We start from the raw sequence: 19,412 nt of genomic DNA on the forward strand, positions 1-19,412 counted from the left end.
AGAGACGCTTTTGTACTCATATTTCTCCGACGTATGTATTCGATATTCAGGTACTCAGATTTTCGTCTGTCATACGGTATCGATATTTTTGCATCCCTAGCACGGTAGCCATTCGACATTTTCAACAGAGTATTGGGGTTATTAAAAGGAGAAATTATAAAACTAAATTTTTAAAACAACATGCTTTGTTAAGAATCGCAAGTTAAATTACCAAAAAAAAATATTCTATTAATGAATAGCCCATTAATGAATAGCAAAAAATATCTGAAAAAAGTTTAAAAATCACTGCGGTATTAAGAGAGACAACACAAATGCCAGATGCTTTAAATTTTCCCGCTTATACTTAATTTAAGGCTAATGTTATGCTTCATGTGACAGGACTATGAAACATTTCCTGTAGGTAAGAGTTTTGAAATTATATTTTCTACCTTTACATTAACTGCGCCAGGGATTGTATTGTTCACAGCTGTCCTCCAAACTTTTCTTTTCAATTCTTTTGATTAGATAGATGTGCATATTTTACATGGCTAGCCTAACAAATATCGAGGGATATACCCTGTCTATTATTTCCAGGAGGGGCCATGGCGTAGATGGAGAGTCCTAGAGTATTTAATGCTCATTTTTAGCTACGCAGACCCAATTAGAGCCCGCGCTCTACTAGACAACTCCCGGCAACATCCAACGGCCCACACAGTGTGCCATCTTCCTAATTTCCCTCACATGGCTTGGGTTAACCCGGGGCTATGGTAACATTCACTCGCCCATGTTGAATCGCCGTCAAGAGGAATCGAACCCCGGTCTCCCGCACAAAGTACGAGAGATATAACCACTAATCTACGGCGCCACAACATGGAACTTTGATGGCAGTTTAATAGATATTTGATTAACAGATTAGAAAAATACAAAAATAGTAAGTAGATCAATTTTCTTTTATTGTATAAAAATAAAAGAACACGAAACTAATTTCCCTGCATTTATCTAATTATTATCTCGTGAAAATATCCATAACAACAATTCATTCGCTATACCCTGACTTGATATATCTCATTAATTATCTCCTGTTTTTATCACATTTTTTATTATCTATTTCTTATCAGTAACAATACAAAATGTAAGTTCTATGAGTAAATAGTAATTTGTCTTTTATTCGCTTTTAAAAAACGTGTTTTCAAAGGTGCTATGAGGGTTGTTTTTGTAAAGAAAAAGGAGAAGATCTATCCATGGGGATTAACTTAAAATGTGAAAGATTTCATCTCAGGGCTATTGGAAGAAGGTATAAACACTTCAAATTATTGCTGTTGTTGTTGTTGTTGTTGTTGTTGTTGTTGTTGTTGGTAATGTTGCTTATTGATATTGTTATTGTTATTGTTTGTGCAGTTGTTGATGTTGGACTTTGCTAGTTGACAATAATACTTTTGCTACCAATTCAGTCAGAAACTTCCAAAATTTGAGCGTTGGCAACTCTTCTTTGTAGGTTTACTTCTGCCTCTTACAAGAGTTAATTTAATTATGTTAATAAATACATGTTATTTAATACGGTAACTGTTAACAATACTTGAAATTTCGTGAGTTTTTTCGGCTTTTAATTGATAAGAACAGACAGATATATTAATAGCCCATTTTTTAGATCGCGATACATTTGTCCGTCGAAGTGAAAGCAGCAAATTTAAGCAAAGCATTGAAGGGAGAAAGGTAGTGTATTATATTATGCCGCTATATCTTTGCTTCTCATAACCAGGAATCTTTGGGTCCCATTGTATTGAATACTTCTGTGCGGGTCGATGAAAGTAAAGAGCACAAAACAGTTTTAACATACTTGAAATATCTTCGATACCTTGTGACCCTTTACTATTTTTATGGATTGCGCGACAGGCGCGAATATATTTCAGAGAAAACCGATTGGTTAGAAGAACATCATTCTTTTTAATCTGCTAGCGTGTTAAGTAGAAACGATTTATAATTTTATCGATTTTCATACCTTAATATTTTTGCGGTTGATAATTTCTTGCTTTGTCGGGGAATTCCAATCTTCTTATATCAGTTTTATTGTTAAAGAAATAATTTTACCATTTTGAGCGAGTATACGCAGCTTTTATATCAAGAATGCTTCATAAAGAATGCTTAAAAATTAAAACCTTTAAACAAGCCAGCCTCATTGTGAAGTGCAAGTACAGCTGTTATTGGTCATCCACTGTGATATGAATATGATTGGATAGTGAATTTAAAATAAAGAAAAAAAAAAAAGAAAATCTTAAAATTGGTATACCTGCCTTCTGTGATTAAATAAGCCATTTTTGTAGCTTGACAAGACCACGATTTTAGGAAGTTAAAAATAGAATTTGGATTTGTAAGTTCCAGAAATATAACTGAAGATTTGTTTTGTATTTTTGTATTTACCTTAAGATATCAGCTTCTACTCAGTGCGAGAATTAAAGGGTTCTTTTTTAATAAGTGTATTTATCTTCATTTTTGTGTTTCTTTACGTACGGTAGATTAATCAACGCCCAGCAAAAATGTATCCTATGGTGTCAAGAACATGCTTTTTCTTTGGTCTGATACAACTTTTGGTGGCTCAAAACTTTCATGTCATCGATGAAAGGATAGCATCTGGAATATATGATAAAAGAATTCGACCTAAGCTAAACGGTAGGTATCCTTAACTTGCCCTCACAAACTTCTATGATACATGCTTAGCCTCAGGGTTTATTCCACGCCACATTCTGCTCGAATGTTTACTCAGAAATTTTAGTAAAATTAACTGGGTAAAACTTTTAAAAAGACTTAAAAATGTAAGAAAAGAAAAGAAAAGAAACCGTAAAGTTCATTGCTTTTCTTTTTGTTGAGTTTCTTGTTTACTTCATTCCAACAAGTATTATCAATTTGTTAATTTCATTTAAAGAGCGCGAAGAAAATAGACAACAGTAAAAAGAGCGCATTTTTTGGCGGAATTTAACATTTGCAGGATTTTTTCTATCAAAATATTAGTCGTTGAATCAGTCCTTTAGTTTTTATTCGTCTCCCTTCTTATAAAATGACAGCAAAGCACATATACAGAAAGTGGTTACTATACAAACAGCCGATCCGGTAGACCGCACATATAGTCCACGATCTGTTCTTATCTATTTTTATTTTACCATGTCTGATTTTCGTGCCGTGAATAAAGATAAATTTAATTTCGATGCGACTTGTAATAAAATTGAAACAATGTTAATTAGGATAACTATCATTCCTGCATGAAACTGTTAATTATGAAATCTGATTCTCAATGTTTTTGTCAGGTTGATAGAACATTTTTTTGGTGTTCATAGATGTTTTATTCTTTTTATGAAATTTTCCTGATGCAAAGTCACGTGAATTTTGACATTTTTTTGTTGAAAATTTGGTCGTATCGAGAGTGTGTTGTTGGAATATGTAATACTCTCAGTACATATTGTCGTAGGAAGAATTAAAATGTCTGTACGATATCTGCTTCTCCATATTCAAAACAATTATTAAATTCTTTTCAAAATGTATGGTCTCGTAAGTTTAATCTCATTTACACGAACCATCTCATTTACATGTATCTTACAGACAATTTTATTCCTTTGATTGTTGATTTTGTGAAAACCGATTTAGACTAGTTCTCACTGAATGTATCAGCAACCTTTCAAATGTTGCACAAAAAACAAAATGTACGTAGCAATGCTTACGTTTATGTGCCTCATAGGAAATATCAAAACTCCAGAAAGGTGTAGTTCTTCTTCTGCTACCGAGATTACAAGTTGCAATTTTATTGAACTACAATCATATTCTTTTGGATTTAAATTTGCATTTTATTTTGTATTTAATAAAGGTACTGGAAACTATCGTTAAACTAATTGACCTTGATGTTTGATCAAATTTCTGCTTCAGTAACTCGTTTTGAGCATTGTAAATCACCAACGTCTCCTTTAGACCGTGTGGCAAAACCCGAAAAAACCGCCACGTACATGGACCTCCGAAAAACTCCTGACGATCAGTTTGTAAAAAAAATTGATCCAATATATTAGAAAGAGGACCAAATAGTCACCAGCATGAACCATTTATTTTTCTTCCTTTACCGCCAATCGCGGCGTAAGTTTTAGAATGTTTATTATTTTACAAAAAAGTTTCTTTAAAAAAATGGTTGCGTCTTTAAATGGTTGCTTCAAATCATACTGATAAATCTAGTTCCAAGTGTTTCTTTGTTAAAATGGTAACACACCTACTGTAATGTGAACTGAAAGAACTTTTTGACCAGTGTATATGGCTTAGGTTAATTTCTACATAATAAGTACTAATTTGTCATTTTCGTTCCCAGGGATTTTTTTTGGCTTTCTGATAGCACGCATATCAGAAAGGGAAAAAGAAGCTCTGGGGACGAGATTGCTAATTTGTGCATTTTCACTCCTTTTAATTTAGTTTTAATTTCCCCTCAAATAACCAGTTAAAAAGTAGCAAGTGTTACATTATTTTATAATTATTTTTAGTCACTACATATTTCTTGATGGTTTACTTATTTTTTGATACGACTACTACACAACCCTACTTTTGCATGTATATGTATGAACTAAAGGAGAAAGCTTTATGATCTCTTCTACGCATATGCAAAAATTGGGGTTATTTTTGTACAGGTCATTATCGGAGTTTTACCTTTGGAATGCGTGCAATCTAACCTTTAGATAAAGCTTCTTTTTATTTTTAGAAGATACTGTTCGTGTAACCACACAAATTCACTTATTGTATCTTGGTCCGGTAGACGAAAAAACATTTGTAAGTATTATAGTAATGGCAAGGGACAGTATAATTTGTTTATACATAAGAATAATTGGATTTAAATGTAAAATGACGTAATGTGAGCCAAAAAAAACATTTTTTGGGAAACCATAAAAACATATTTTTAGCAGTAGGAATATATTTTTTGTCACTTTGTTGTTGTCCTTGTGTTCGCCTAAATGTTTATCATTCATAGAAAAATTTACATTTTAAAGAAAAAGAGACTTTCAGTAAGTCTTATGCCGCTGCATGCTGTTCCTATTCAAACATCTTTCATCGCAGCACCTATCCGGTACATTTTTTTATCAATTTAGAAATCGTCCAGTAGTGAAAACTATCTGATATCTGCGTTATTTTCTTAATATTGTTTTTTCTCCCATTCTGTGTTGTCTTAAAAGGCAATATCTTCAAAGGCAATATTTTAGGACCAATTTAGCAAAGCCAATTTACATGCAAATCTATTTAATCGACTTACAACTTATAATCGTCAGCGGTGAAAGCACGTGTTGTCGGAGAAATGTTCACGTCATAGCGAAAATGCTGGTGTCAACATTTTTTTATTCCAACCAATCAATTTGTGTCACGCCATAATTTTGATAAGACATTCCTTAAGCCATTTAAGGTGTTTTTTCCTTCTTTACAGGATATTTGAAACCAAAAAAGCCAAATATAAATGAGATTTTACAAATTCAAGCAAGTAGCTATATGTTGAATTTTAGACGTATGAGATTGGATATTACCATCGCTCGTGGTGGAATGATCCAAGATTAAAATTTAACACCTCAATCGGGGCCATCACTTACACAAAGCCACCAGCTGATTTCATCTGGATTCCTGATGGTGCTGTAACTAACGCGAAGAAGATTGAGCGATTTGTCACATCTGTGCGTACGGTGTTAAGTCCAAACGGAGACGTTTATGTTTCGCAAAGGTAACTTAAAAAAGGTTCTTTCTATTTCCTTTGAAACAAAAGCAACTAGGGAGGAATATGTAAATACTGGAAGTCATTTACTTCAAATAGGAAATTCGATTTTTTTTTAACTTTAAAAATCTTGAAATGAAATAAGCTCTGTCAGAAAAGGCCATCCAATTTATTCTTGTTTGTTCATTCAACAACATTTAAGAACTATGTATTCTTCTAGTTTATTTCATACAGAAAGATACATCATCGTTATCATACCAGCATGCGATTAAAATGTATTTATATAAAAGAAAAATTAGATAGATAGTCTAGTAGATTCCAACCTAGAGATGAAATAATAAAAAAAGCATCCCTTTTGCGTAAATTCTATGGCGGGTACCTGCTGGAATGTCTGATTAATTATAAAGCTTTCGAAAACAAAAGTTTTTGTAAACATAAGCTTTCGAAGGTAACAACGTTGACAGACAGCGGCTGTAGCAGACAAAAGCTTCTGCAAACCAAAGCTTAGACATTTGAGCAAAGAGAAACTTCAGCAGAATGAAACTTTCACAGAAACTCTTCAGTAGACAGACACTTTAGTAAACCCTTTTACGAATTAGTTAATAATTTTTTAAATTGACGAATGTTTATGAATGCGAAGATAATTTTAATGTCGATTCACGGAGGTTAACGCTCTCGAAAAAAAATGATCTAACATTTTCCATTATTCTTCTATAATCCAAGCGACAAATTAGATCATACGATTCTTTATAATGTTCATATCAGTTTCAATCCTTAATTTATTTTATATTAACTGTTGGCGATTCACGAAATTTAATGCTCGTGAAATGCAAAGATTTCATTTGTATCCAATTTTCTATCCGCAAAAGTCTCTGCACTTAAAGTGTTTACATTTGTGAGGTTAGGCAAAAGGAAATAGTCAATGCAGGTTCTTTGATTTTTTTATAATTTCTCTTTTTTTCAGAATGAAAGCTGTTTGTTCATGTCCCATGGACCTCGACGAGTTTCCCATGGATACGCAGAAATGTCCTTTTTATATGGAAAGTTGTAAGTATTTTGCTAACACTGCAAAAAATAATTTTCAAAAAATGCTTTGGACAACTATATTGAGAAAAGAAATTATTTGCGAGAGAAAATCTTGCGGAGTTTGAATTTGCGAATATACAGTGGCTCACATGTGATATATTTAACGATAATTTTTTTAAAAAGAGATTTTAATTCGAAATCAACATATTCACTACTTATTCGCTACATAAAAATTAAATAGCGAACATCTCGACCAAAAACAACGACTTTATAGACGTAAACACAGGTATAAAATTAAATTTACAAGGGACTTGCATGATTTTTCATTGCACCTTTTCCGGTAACTGTGACCTCACCTGTTGAAAAAATTGCTTTAACTGGAACCATAATCTCACTTTAGACTAAATTCCACTTAACTAGAGCTTCGATTAACTTAAAGAATATCAGCAAATTGTCTTTTTTCTTATGTACCAAATAAGTCGCCAATATATCGACTTCTAATACAGTGTGAAATATTTTCTTTAGAAAGCTTATCGTTAAATGTCACATATGTACTGCAAATACGACCTACTTTTTTTGTCTAAAGAGAATTGTACGCCAAAATTGTATAAAAATTGCATACGATTCGAAATAAGGTAAAATGCAAAGTAAAGGCTAAATGCGAACGTTTGTCCTTGCTAAATAATTATGAAAACGAGGCAAATATTAATGTCGCCTTCTTTTCTTTCGAAGTCTTTTTATCTGCATTCATTACTTGTTCAAGTTTTCTTAAGTATATTTCTTTTTTTGTTGTTGCTTCTTTGACCCTGCCTTAGATATTATGTAACTTATGTAACTTGAACTTCTTATTTGAACTGAAACAATCTGCATAAACTTTCCCGGTAAACGAGTGCTTTTTATTTTAGTTAGTTACAAGTCAACAGATATGGAACTTGTGTGGCATAAAACACCAATCATTAAAGAAAATACTGATCTCGAAGGATACGTGCTTGAAAATATCGAATATACAAGTTATCTGAAAGGTTACATTATAAACAGTAAGGAACTGATGTTTGTTAGACTAAAAACAAAAATTCGCGACTAATGCTGTTTTTAAAATATAGCACCACTAAATGTTAAAGGAGAGGCGAACAAGGCAGCCAGAAAATAAATTTTAAGCGAAAGTAAAATATTTATAGATTTCTAAATCCTAAAATCTTCTAAGATAACTACTACAATACCAAGTAAAAAACTATACTTCACGACTAACTAACTACCTATACATCTTTCTAGCAACATTTTTAATAGAAATTCCATGGCTGTATGGGGTGAAAATAAGTAGGTTTTGAATGTAATTTTTAGTAAACATCAAAAATAACATCTTTTACTTGAGATAGCCATGAATATTTTACGTACTATAGTAGTACCAGCTTTTTATAACCTTTGTTTAAACTTCTTTGAACTAAAGAAATATCTGTCATAACCAACAACAATTTTTTTTCATGTTTTGAATCCCTTTTCCACAACATACTACCAACTTCGAACGATAAAGTTTGTTATCATGAGATGGCACCAAATTTGAACAAATATACAGACCGGAAACCTTCAATAACAAATCGAACGTGCAATATGGTGGCTTCATCTTTCTTCCTTGGTTTTTTACTTTCTTTATCTTTACTCGCTATTTTATTGGCAAGTTAAGTAGTACAAAATAATAAAAGTATGTTCTTTACATGTTGTTCAACATTTTTGCCATTTTTATCTTCAACTTTTTCTTATTAAATCACTTTACATTGACCCCGTGACCATCACAATAAAGAGAGAAATATATCCCATTGTTTTTTAATTTAGCCACCCGTTTGATAAATGGGTAAAAATACTCAATTACAAATAATTCAGCAAACAAAATGATGTATGGTTTATAGTTATAGTTTATGGAGCGGGCGAGCAAGCCAATCAGTCTGGTCTTTAAAATCAACACTTTCGTAAACTTTTATTCAGCAACCGTGCCGTAGCGCAGTTCGCCTCGCCTTCAAATCGTATAATATCAGATTAGTTTTATTGTAATGAGCGGCGATAAGATATTGCTGATTTGGGCAATGTCTTCCGGGAACCAGAAAAATGTTTCAGCATAATTTCAAGTTACAAACTGCCTTAAAAATTTCATTTCATGCACATGCTGGAAAAAACATTTACCAGTCTACTGAGATGTTTAGTGTGACTGATAAAGATCTAGCTAAGAGTGTATATCTTTTTACCATATGAACAGACGTTTTCAACGTACTTGAGACAAATTAAAATAAACAATAGATTATTATAACATGGTATTTTCTCAGCTGGGGGAAGATTTTCTCGTTTTCTCCAAAAATAACATCATGATGAATCATTTCTCCGGTTTTCAAGAAAAATAATTCCTCTTGAACTGCCCCTAAGCATTAAAAATGCAAGTCATTTTTCTCTGCAAAATGGCGCCCATTTCAACCTCTCTCTATCTCTATCTATTTAAGTTTTTGTTTGCTTGCCTTATAAAAAAATCCATTTTTATCTAGATGTTACAGAACATTACAACAATCTTGTATTAACCTTTGTGGTGAAGAGAACTTTCGCGTTTTATTTTTATCGTATGTACGCTCCCACTGTTGTACTGATGCTGTTCAACTTTGGTTCCTTCTGGATCCCACCATCTGCTGTACCAGCTCGTGTAGCACTCATTGTCACTACTTTATTGACCAATGTTGTCATACTGCAAAGTGTGACAGAGCAAATTGTGAAAGTTGAATATGTAACAGCTATGCAGTTGTTTTTGTTGGTCAACATTTTGTTTGTGTTACTTGCTGTCCTGGAGTATTTAGTTGTGTTGGCTTTAGAGAAAAGAGTATCTCAGGTACACTTGGTAAATTATTATCATTTTTATTAAAATTATTTACCCAGGATGACCTCTTCAGTTCCTATTGGTACTGCTATCAACGAGGGTCCTGCGAAGGGGGTGTTAGTGCATTTGAAGCTCCCATTCGAGCTACGAAAGTCGCAAGTCGTGCAAGCACAGCAAGATATCAATTCTATTCACATGCAGAGCGCTAAGCAGAAAGGATAGATTCAAACTTTTATAGTCTCTGGCATGACTCGGCCAGGGGTTGAACCCAAGATCTCCCGCACTGGAAGCGAATGCTCTACCTCAAGTCAACCGATAATATTTTTTATAGAGTTTTGGAGTTAAATTTTCCATATTTATGGATTTGATAATAAGATTTAATATAACGTTTTTAACAGAGATGCGACGATATTCTTTTTCGATATTACAAAGCGTTTATATCGTCGCCTAGACTTTTTAAGTTGGCACGGTACCAAAAAATTCAGGTTTATTTGCGATGTAAAAACACTGTGGACGACATTGACCAAGCGCCAAAAAATTATGCCAAGGACTCAAGGAAAAAAAGGAACCTCCTAATATCTAATAATGTAAAAATTATAGCGTATATATTAGTTCTCAGGAACATTGTTAAGTAATTCGGGAAAAATTAATTCTTGCGAACTTTTTATTTCATTTTTGAACAAAATATACTGGTCCTGTAGAACCATATAGATAATGTAAGTTTCAACTTCAACTACAGAAACCGTATAAATAAGGAGGAAGAGATTATTTCAAATTGTAATTCGCACGATTCTCAAAAGTTTATTCTCGCGGTATGTTAGGTGTTGCTTACTTAGCGAAAATTGTTTGTTTTTTGCGTATAAATGTAATAACTTTATGTTTTACTGCCGCATTTCAATTTATTATTAGTGTGTAGGTAAAATCTGTATTGTCGTTGATGACTATGACAATTTCGACTTTCTTAGTCACAATTATGTTACAGTTGCAACTGAATTCTCTTTTAGCGACAGTCATCAGAAAAGGAGACCGAAAAATCAGGCATCGCAAATGAAACCTTCAAGTTAGAAGTCGAAAATGAAAATACAACTACTGCGAAACCAATCACAGAGGGGTTTTCTCCAAAGAACTTTAAATCCAAGTTGATTAATCCACAAAAGATAGACCACCTGTCTCGAGCAATTCACCCTTTACTTTATTGTGTATTCTGCGCTGTCTATTTTGGTTACTATAAAAAATGACTGATTTACATTATTTGCAACAAGGAGGATAAAGTACCTACGGAAATTTTCATGGGGCATAACTTTTGTTCTAGATGTAGTTGAGTGCTGATATATTGTGGCTTTTCCTAACTTTTATTAGGGCTTGTGATGAAAAAACATTTTTTTGCAAATTTTTTATACATTGCAAGGGTATTGAATTTTGAAACATCCTAACATGCATGTATGATGTTATCGACTAGTCACCTTATATTAATAGGCTACTTCCGCGTTTCTGTCTGTAACAGGCAAAGTAGATATGTTCATATTTCTTTGAAGAATCTGAAAAGGTAAGTCTTTAATGTGAAATTTTCTGACGTTATGGCATGACGCCAATACATTGATTTAACGTCAATAGCTTATTTAAATAAAATTGAACTATTACAATACACTTCTCACTTTGAGGCTAAATAATTTGGAAACGAGGTGGTAACGACTTTACCGCATGGGTAACTAGGGACAACCAGGGATCGAATTGGGTCAGTTTCCCAAATCAGCGTCCTCCAATCCGTTTTGGAATGGACAGGTTGATGACGTCATCAACACATCTTTAAACCACAATATATCTGTAACCGTTTGTCAAAAGTGCATGATCCTATACATTTTCTTCATGATCTCTAGCAATTTCTGAAAATAAGAATTTCTTTTTTGGCGGCAAAACTTTTGAATTCTTGTAACTCCTTAACCGGTCGTTCAAAGCACATGACCATATACATTGTTTTGATTAGCATTTCATGTGCTATACAAAACAGGAAACATATAATTTTGTTATTTTTTTTAATAATTGCTGACGCTATCAAAAAATAAATGAAGGATTTTTCTCATTGTTCTCCACCTAAGTGGATCTCTTCACGGGCTTAAACGACTAGCGTTGGTTATAAAATTATTTATTACATTTATGTTCGTTACCAGGTGCTTACTAAGATGTTGCTAAGGAGATATATAGCTGCTATGGATAAAATATAGACAAGATTTGAAGGAAATATCTTTCTGCTTTGCTCAAACATCTATACATGTCATATTCATGTACGTACCAAGTTGAATTTTTTCGTTAAAAAAAAAACTTTCGTACAAATATGACGTTATTTATAATCTTAATGACGTCATTAAGTTATTATTTTTACATATGAAATCAATCTTTTTTTCTATTTCTTAACAAATTAATCAATTTTATTAACAAATTTCTTTTTTTTCTAAATATATTATGGTCAGAGGTGCTAGATAAATTGGAATTTATTGCAAAATTCGGGAAATAGCCTATTTTTGGCATGTATAACGTCATTAATCGAATGCAGAATTACGAAAGGATAGAATGTTAGAACTCTAGTTCAATAATGCTAATTTTCTTAAAAACCTTGGAGAGGTATGGAAAAGTTCGAGTTATAGGAAAAAATTCATCCAAGGGATGGACAAACTTGTACGACCAACCTAGATGTTTAAGTTTTTGTATATACCAGTTAAATAATTTTTTCTCTGAAAAGGGGTTAGTAAGTTCAAAAAAAAATTTGTTCAATCCAACGAGATGTTTGAATTTCCGAGTGTTCGTGTTATTGAGAGTCAAAGCTTTTTAACCCGGAAATTATGCCCTTATGCGACAAGCTGCATACGTTCCCGTTCGTTGATCGATTTCACGATCGTGCGTGTTCGTTGACGGGCTTGCTCCTTCAACACCTGGTATTTTTGCTCTTGCATTATTAGGCTGAACTCGTAGTTGCTAATGACACCATTCTCCCCAGCTCTCGAGATCAAGTCAACAATAGAGCTTGGTCTCTGCCAATAGTTTGATGCTCTCATGCTTTTTGCTCTTAGCACCTAGTCTCTTCCCAGCGTTCCGCAGACCCGCTTGTCCCAGACCTGCGGCGATAGTGATCCCACCCATGGCAATGCACAGGGGAACTCCTAACCCTGATGCCAATGCCCCTATTCCAACACCAGATGTGATGATGCTGATGCTCAATAACCCGTGGTCGCAGAACCTCACCCACGTACCATGCATTTTGAACTTTTTAGCGAGCTTGTCACGCTCTTTAATCTCGGCTCGCAGGTATTGTTCCACTTCTTCGATTTTTTTCAATCTATATACTTGTGAACTGTCCTCCGTATCCTCCGGAGGTGCAGAAGGCAAGCTCGGGTAAAGCTTCGCAATGTCAGTCATATTTATTCTATAAGCAAGTGCATCGTTATTCCTACGAGCAAGACGTTCTCATCGTGGTGATACTCATCCGTCAGCATAAACTCGAAGCGATCGGTGGAGCCTTTCAGAGAAAGGTAGATTGTTTCATCAAAACTCCAGGTAAGCATGTCTCCCCAGGCAATTAACTCCTTCGTTGGAAGCATGGTTAGTATATTGGATTTCTCTCCGTTAAGCAGGCATTCATCCAGATCTAGCTGAGAGCATACGAGTCTCAGACGCTGGTAAACGTCAGTTTTGTAGAAGCTGCCATTGTTGCCCTCGGTAAACATTAACTTGGTATCAAAATTATATCCCATAAGGTCCTGCAGTGATTGATCGACTATTGCAACGTACCCCTTGCTAACCCTAAGCCTGCACACTCCGTTTCTGGGTACGAAGAGCTTGATCTTTTCCCCTGATTGAATCTTGACTATGGCCGCGAGATCCTCGATTCTATACAGACCCTTCTCGATCGAGATGAGGGCTTCAAAATCCCCGACATTAAAGTTCCCGTCATCGGTCGACTAAGGCGCCGCTTTATAAATGTTGAACTCGTTCTTTTTTTGAAGAGGTTCAACCACGTAGGTCTAATGCTGATAGACCTCAGAACGATCCTCGTGTCCTGCCCTAGGTAGTCCTCGAATATCGTAGGATTCTCTCTATCCGTGACGTACAGTTGTCTCATGTTTCTTTAAGAAAAGATGAGCATTTACTCGTGTAACCCGAGAGCAAAGTACAAGTCCAACAGAGGTGAGTGGCCTCTCGATGTTCTCCAATTAGAGCATCAAGACCTGTACGTGAGTACGACTCAGCACATTTCCGTGGCCTTCCCACAGTTCACCAAGTACCCCATCAAGATCCCCACTAACCTGTTGAACCCAGTTAGCGTGAATTGGGAGGGGCAAACCCTGGGCTATTGGAACATCCAGGCGAATTTCGCTTGTCATTGCGCGACAACGGGGTTGGGGATCTCTGCCAAGCACATGAGTGGCTCCGTACCCCTCGTTCAATCCATTTTCAAGTTCCATGTTTACTACCACATGAGACTTGGGATTGGGCCAATTTTATCATCCCCACTAGCCAAGGTTTAACATCTGAAGGTTATCCTCTTTGACCTGGAACTCACAGGCACCAACACCAAACGCACCATCGTCAGCAACATAGGCAAGGCCCTGGTACAGAACCTTCGCATAAACCTGAACGGCCACGAAGTGCAAAACATTAGCGATTTCAAGATACTCGCGGTGTATAGGAATCTCTGGCTTCCAAAAATTGAGCGTCTGGACAACCTAATTCTTGAGGGCATCAATCCCAATGACGGTACCATTAGGGCTCTGCAAGTAAACTCCAGCGACCATGTAGGGGATGAAAAAGAAAAGGCGATCATGGCAGCGTACGACAATACGTTTGCTATACCTCTTGGCAAAATGTTCGAACTCACTAGAGACTTGCCTTTCTATTCGCAGGGACTGCTCGACAGGCCCCAGTTTGTTATACATTTTGCGCCCTATGAACAAGTCATAAAAGATGCTGGAACGGCTGGTTCAGGGTCTACCGCAGCTAAACCGGCTGATGCCGCGTACAAGATCACCAACATCGCACTCGAATTTCACAAAGTAACAAACGAGGGTCTCGCAAGTGCTAAGATGTCACGATACTCGAGGCTGACCCTGCCCTATGATAGGATACTCCGAAGCAAGGTTGTCACGATGAAGAAAGCGACACCTCCTACAACTTGCAAGTCGACACTCCTGCCATGAGCTTGAAGGGTATACTCCTATTTTTCGTAGATCCTGGCAAAGTGAAGACTTATACTGGTGCTAACGAAGTGTTCTATAACACCAAGATCGAAAAGATCGCGATCACGGTGGAAGGTGAGCCTAATGAACTCTACTCGCACGCCATGCAGCCGAAAGATCATCTCGAACAGATCTTTGAACTTTTCGGCTGTGTAAATAGGGAAATGACCATCGGGCAGTTTTTAACGGAAAGATACGTGAGTGTGGAGTACTGAAATAACCATGGCTACAATCGGTGTTATGGTAGCTGGTGCAGCGATTAACGCACTGGCATTTAGCGGCTCAAATTTCCTCTTCAGTAAACTCAGTGGGCATGGGGAAGCAGAACGCAAGAGACACGATAAAGCGAATGAACAACTTCAAGCAGTTCAAGCACAGTGGGTGCGTGACAGAAAGGCAAAGATTGACTGGTACAACCAGCAACGAGAGCTTAAGCGTCAAGCAGCACAGAGTCTCAAAGAGCTTGATGAAGGCATGCGACAGTACAATATCGCGACTATCGAAAAAGCTCCGAAACTCTCCGACTACTATATACCTTCCAAACAACAACAAGACGGCGAGCTGACGTTCATCGTAGGATCCCTGGCCCTCCTCGGTTTCGCGGTATACAAATATATGTAGACGTAGCGGAACACTTTTGAGATTTAATAAATATTTCAAAAGTAAAGCATATCCCCACGGATGAGGAAGCTAAAAAGTTAAGCCAAATCTACTACACTCCGGAGCATCTCTGGACTGGCCGGAAAGCCATTAAACTACTCTCCAAGCAGAGTAGTCTATCTAAGAAGAAAGTAACCCATTGACTATCTCGTTAGCTGCTCTGGCTCCGACATATTCGAGGGCCCAAGCGCATCAATTATCCACATTTTACCATCACAAAACCCAACGAAATGCATCAGTTCGACTGTATATGCCCCACGACAAGCTGTATGGTAGCACGTACAAGTATATACTCACGGGCATCGACGTGGCTTCGAGGTATAAGGTAGCGAGACCTTTGCGTACGAAAAAGACCAGTGAAGTCGCGGAGATGATCAGGGACATTTATAAAGCCGGACCTCTGCGATTCCCGAGGGTTTTCCAGTGCGATAATGGTTCAGAGTTCAAGTCTGACGTGAGCAAGTTGCTAGAGAGAAGATCAAGCGCGCAACGACCAAATACCACCACACTTTCACGGCATTTGTCGAGTCCTACAATAAGGTGCTCGCGGAGAGGCTTTTTAAACCCTAGGATGCACAGGAGCTAGTCACTGACGAACAAAGTACCACTTGGGTCAAGCACTTATACACTGTTGTCAAGGGGTTGTACAACACCAAAACCACCATGATTGGTATGAAGCCCTCGAAAGCGATAAAACTCGACGAAGTTCCACTTACAAAAGAGCAGCAGCCCCTGAGGAAAAGCCGTTACCCGACGACGGTCTGTACTTGTATCTGCTGCAACCCGGCAAGGGGCATGGAGATGCAAAACGACGCGCAACAGACGCCTGGTGGAGCAAGAATACATATAGACTGGACCGTATGCTAGCGCAGTCTGCGACTCTCGTGACTGGTACAAGGTTGTTATACTATCTCGATAGTGGGCCTGATCGAAGCTTTGTGTCAGAGGAGTTGATGCTAATACCTGAGGATGTTGAAGTACCTCCGGAGCATGTAAAAGAGTGGTAATGTATCGATTCAGTTGCCACTTATAAGCGTAGTTAATATGAACCTGTGGTTCATATTAATACTTACACAAGCAACAAAAGTCCTAATCAACCCCAGAGTCATCGTCGTCGGAGTCAATCGGATGAAGGTGGGTATAATCATAAGGATACAGGGTGTAGAATGGATAGCCATAGACGATCCCTTTGATAACATTTGTCGTCTTGAAGCAAATCGATAAGCTTGAAGTGGTGTTGCCACCGCTCGACGTGTAGTCCCTCTTTGAACCTGTTGAAGGTGCGTACACCGTTGGAATTGTCAATGACGGCAATCTCTTCCGACTTTGGAAAGTCATTCTTGAACCAACTCCTTATGCTGGGGATATCACGTCTTTGAACACTCCGGAGCATATACGGAAGATGATGGTACTCGTCATCGTCCTGCGTGGTATGCTTGCGATAAATTCGATCACATTGTCTTTCTCCTGCGCGTGGCACCTCTTTCGAAGGCTCTCAATTTTCTGGGACTGTACTAAAATGTATTGATCCATATCTTTGAGCTCGCCCTCCTGCCGCGCGATGTTCGCGTCCTTTTGTTTGATTAACTTGCGCTGCTCCTCAACGTCTTTTTGTAATTTTTCCAGGCAAGACATTTATCTTAAAGTTTTGCGGATGTGTGTCGAGTGGGACTAGATACCTCTCCAGGACGCAAAATTGTCATAAGAGATGATGCCAAGTAGAACCAACAACCCAATGAAAGCGACGTTGTCAAAATGCAACTCGCGCCTCAGTTCAGATAATTCCTGGTAACTCTCCTCGAGGTCTTCCACAAGGCTGGCAATGGTTCTATCAGCTTGCCTCAGATCAAATTCAAGTTCATGAATCTGCACCATAAGCTTCTTTCCCAATTCTTCTGGATAAGACATTTTACTTAGAGGAGATTTTATGAAAGAATCTTCCAACTCCTGGGGTGCTCCAGTCTAACGTACAGGCAAGCGTGATTGGACTTGCCCAACCCGGCGTTGATCACACTGCAGTCGTCGATAATGTTAGTTTCTTCATCTACTAGCCTCATGTCTGAACGCTCGTGCGGGTACCACATGAATAGCTGCCTCTTCTGCCTTCTAAGGTTCTTTGGTAGGGCCGTGTAGTTTTGTGTTAAGAGCCAGAGACTGTGCTTTCGATGTCTCCGACTGATAGCAAGCTCAAGCAATGGTTGACGCTTTTTGTCGAGAGTCTCGTCGGCTATCATATCGTCGACGATGAACAACGTATCTTCGCCCGTTAGGAGTTTTGATAGTTGCTCGATCCAATAGAAGAGTTGATCCCGGGGGTCTATAAGAAAGACGTTATCGTCCTGCCAGAGACAAGACCTTGCCAAGTAGGTTTTGTTCCAGCGGATGGATGGCTGCATAGGCTTGAAGTTTATCAACGTCTGATTTTTGCTCAAGGGCTGCTGCCGGTGTGTCGACTTCGTCAAAAAATTCTGCAATATCTCGAACCATGTTTATTAAGCGTTGGTAACGAAAGAAGCAAGCAAGGGGAAAGACGTATGGCAGTAGCACGGCGATTAGTAAACATATCTCCATTTATTTGCTCCCCTTAGCCGCTAGGCGATAATGACCCCTGGCAAGTGTTGTAATCTGGTCTGGTTGTACGATCCGTTTGTCGTATGCCCTATGTAGTGCCAGCTTGTTCACTTCCTGCGTGTAGATTTGATGCCCCTTGTTCTGGATCAGAACCTGACTCTTGTATACATCAACACCATCCTCCAGGCAGCGTCGATAGTCCTCGAAGGTGATGGATTTCTTCGTGACACACTTCTTCACACCTTTCTCCTTGCGATCGCCGCCCTCTTTCGTGAGACTCTTGTAGGCATAGAGTTTTGCTCTCAGGGTGATGAACTCTGTCATGATTTTGCCGCTTAGCTCGTCTTTCATGATACCTGCCACCTTTTTGTTTTTGCCGATGGGGAGAGGTCTGTTGTCATCCTTATTGTAGGCGCTCGTATCGAAGCGTGTCTCGACATCATCGGCATTATCGCGATAAAAGTCCTCTGCTCTGATGTGGTACACGAATGAGTCAGTATCCATATAGCAGAACCGCAACTTGCTACTATACTTGGGCTGCATGTAGTCATAGTGGAACTCGTACATCACCACTTTTGAATTGTCTAAAATAGCCTGACCAATGTAGATCAGCTTGTTTATCTTTACCTCAGTCTTGCCCATTTCCACGGCCATGAGGTGGCTGCTGAAGTAGTTCCCGCCCTTGAAGTTCGGCTTCATGGCGAGCTTTGTGTATCTGTCCCCGTTCGTGACTAGCTGGATGTTGCGGTGATTGCGGATATTCTCCATAGTCTTGCCGAACACCGAGAGGCTCATGAGCTTATAGAAGTCCTTTTCGAACTCATTTTTGGCGGCCGTTCTCAGCCTCGTGTTGTGATCGATGTAGTTCCTGAGCCACGGCTTTTGCTTAAACTGGATGACTCTGTATACTTTTTTGAGCTCGAGCCCATGTTTCAGGGCCTAGTGAAGAGCTCCGATATGTACCACGTACTTCCGCTTGTGTTCCAAATTTGGTATCAGTTTCCCGACCTTGTAAACCACCTTGCGCTCCGGCAGGAAATTAGCTCGTTTTGCTTGTCGTGTAGGCTCTCTGGATAATTGATATCAACTTCCAAGATGTAGCCATTCTTGTTGTCAGCGACGAGCTTTTCGATCCGCTTCTCGGTAAAGACCTCAACGTTAAACCCACTTAAACCCGTGCGTGGGCAGGTCTTGTCTCATGGTCTAGCCGTACAAATTGCTGGGATCGAGGTACTGTAGGTAGGAGGATTCCTCATTGGAATCATACTGTCCCCCATGTACTTGTTGTTCGCCTTGGCATACCTGTGCACGGCTTGGGTTATTCCACCTCTGATGCCTCTTTCAAACATCAGAAACATGTTGGGGTCCGTGAGGAGCTCCA

At 37.9% G+C, this 19,412-nt stretch overlaps 1 protein-coding gene across 2 annotated transcripts; it reads left to right on the top strand.

Moving 5' to 3' along the window:
- Positions 1–1,157: 1,157 nt before the first annotated feature.
- LOC130649245 (glycine receptor subunit alpha-2-like) lies at positions 1,158–11,215 on the top strand. 2 transcript variants are annotated; one of them, XM_057455497.1, is made up of 10 exons: positions 1,158–1,273; positions 1,628–1,692; positions 2,493–2,646; positions 4,703–4,770; positions 4,970–5,065; positions 5,493–5,704; positions 6,660–6,742; positions 7,627–7,758; positions 9,250–9,584; positions 10,577–11,215. In XM_057455497.1, exons 3-10 carry the CDS (start codon positions 2,514–2,516, stop codon positions 10,808–10,810), a joined length of 1,293 nt encoding a protein of 430 aa, XP_057311480.1. In that variant the 5' UTR covers positions 1,158–1,273; positions 1,628–1,692; positions 2,493–2,513; the 3' UTR covers positions 10,811–11,215. The 2 variants fall into 2 exon arrangements, with proteins under 2 accessions (XP_057311480.1, XP_057311482.1); XM_057455499.1 differs by lacking the exon at positions 4,970–5,065.
- Positions 11,216–19,412: the final 8,197 nt, after the last annotated feature.

This window comes from Hydractinia symbiolongicarpus, chromosome 7, assembly GCF_029227915.1.
Source record: "Hydractinia symbiolongicarpus strain clone_291-10 chromosome 7, HSymV2.1, whole genome shotgun sequence".
Taxonomy (NCBI): Eukaryota; Metazoa; Cnidaria; class Hydrozoa; order Anthoathecata; family Hydractiniidae; genus Hydractinia; species Hydractinia symbiolongicarpus.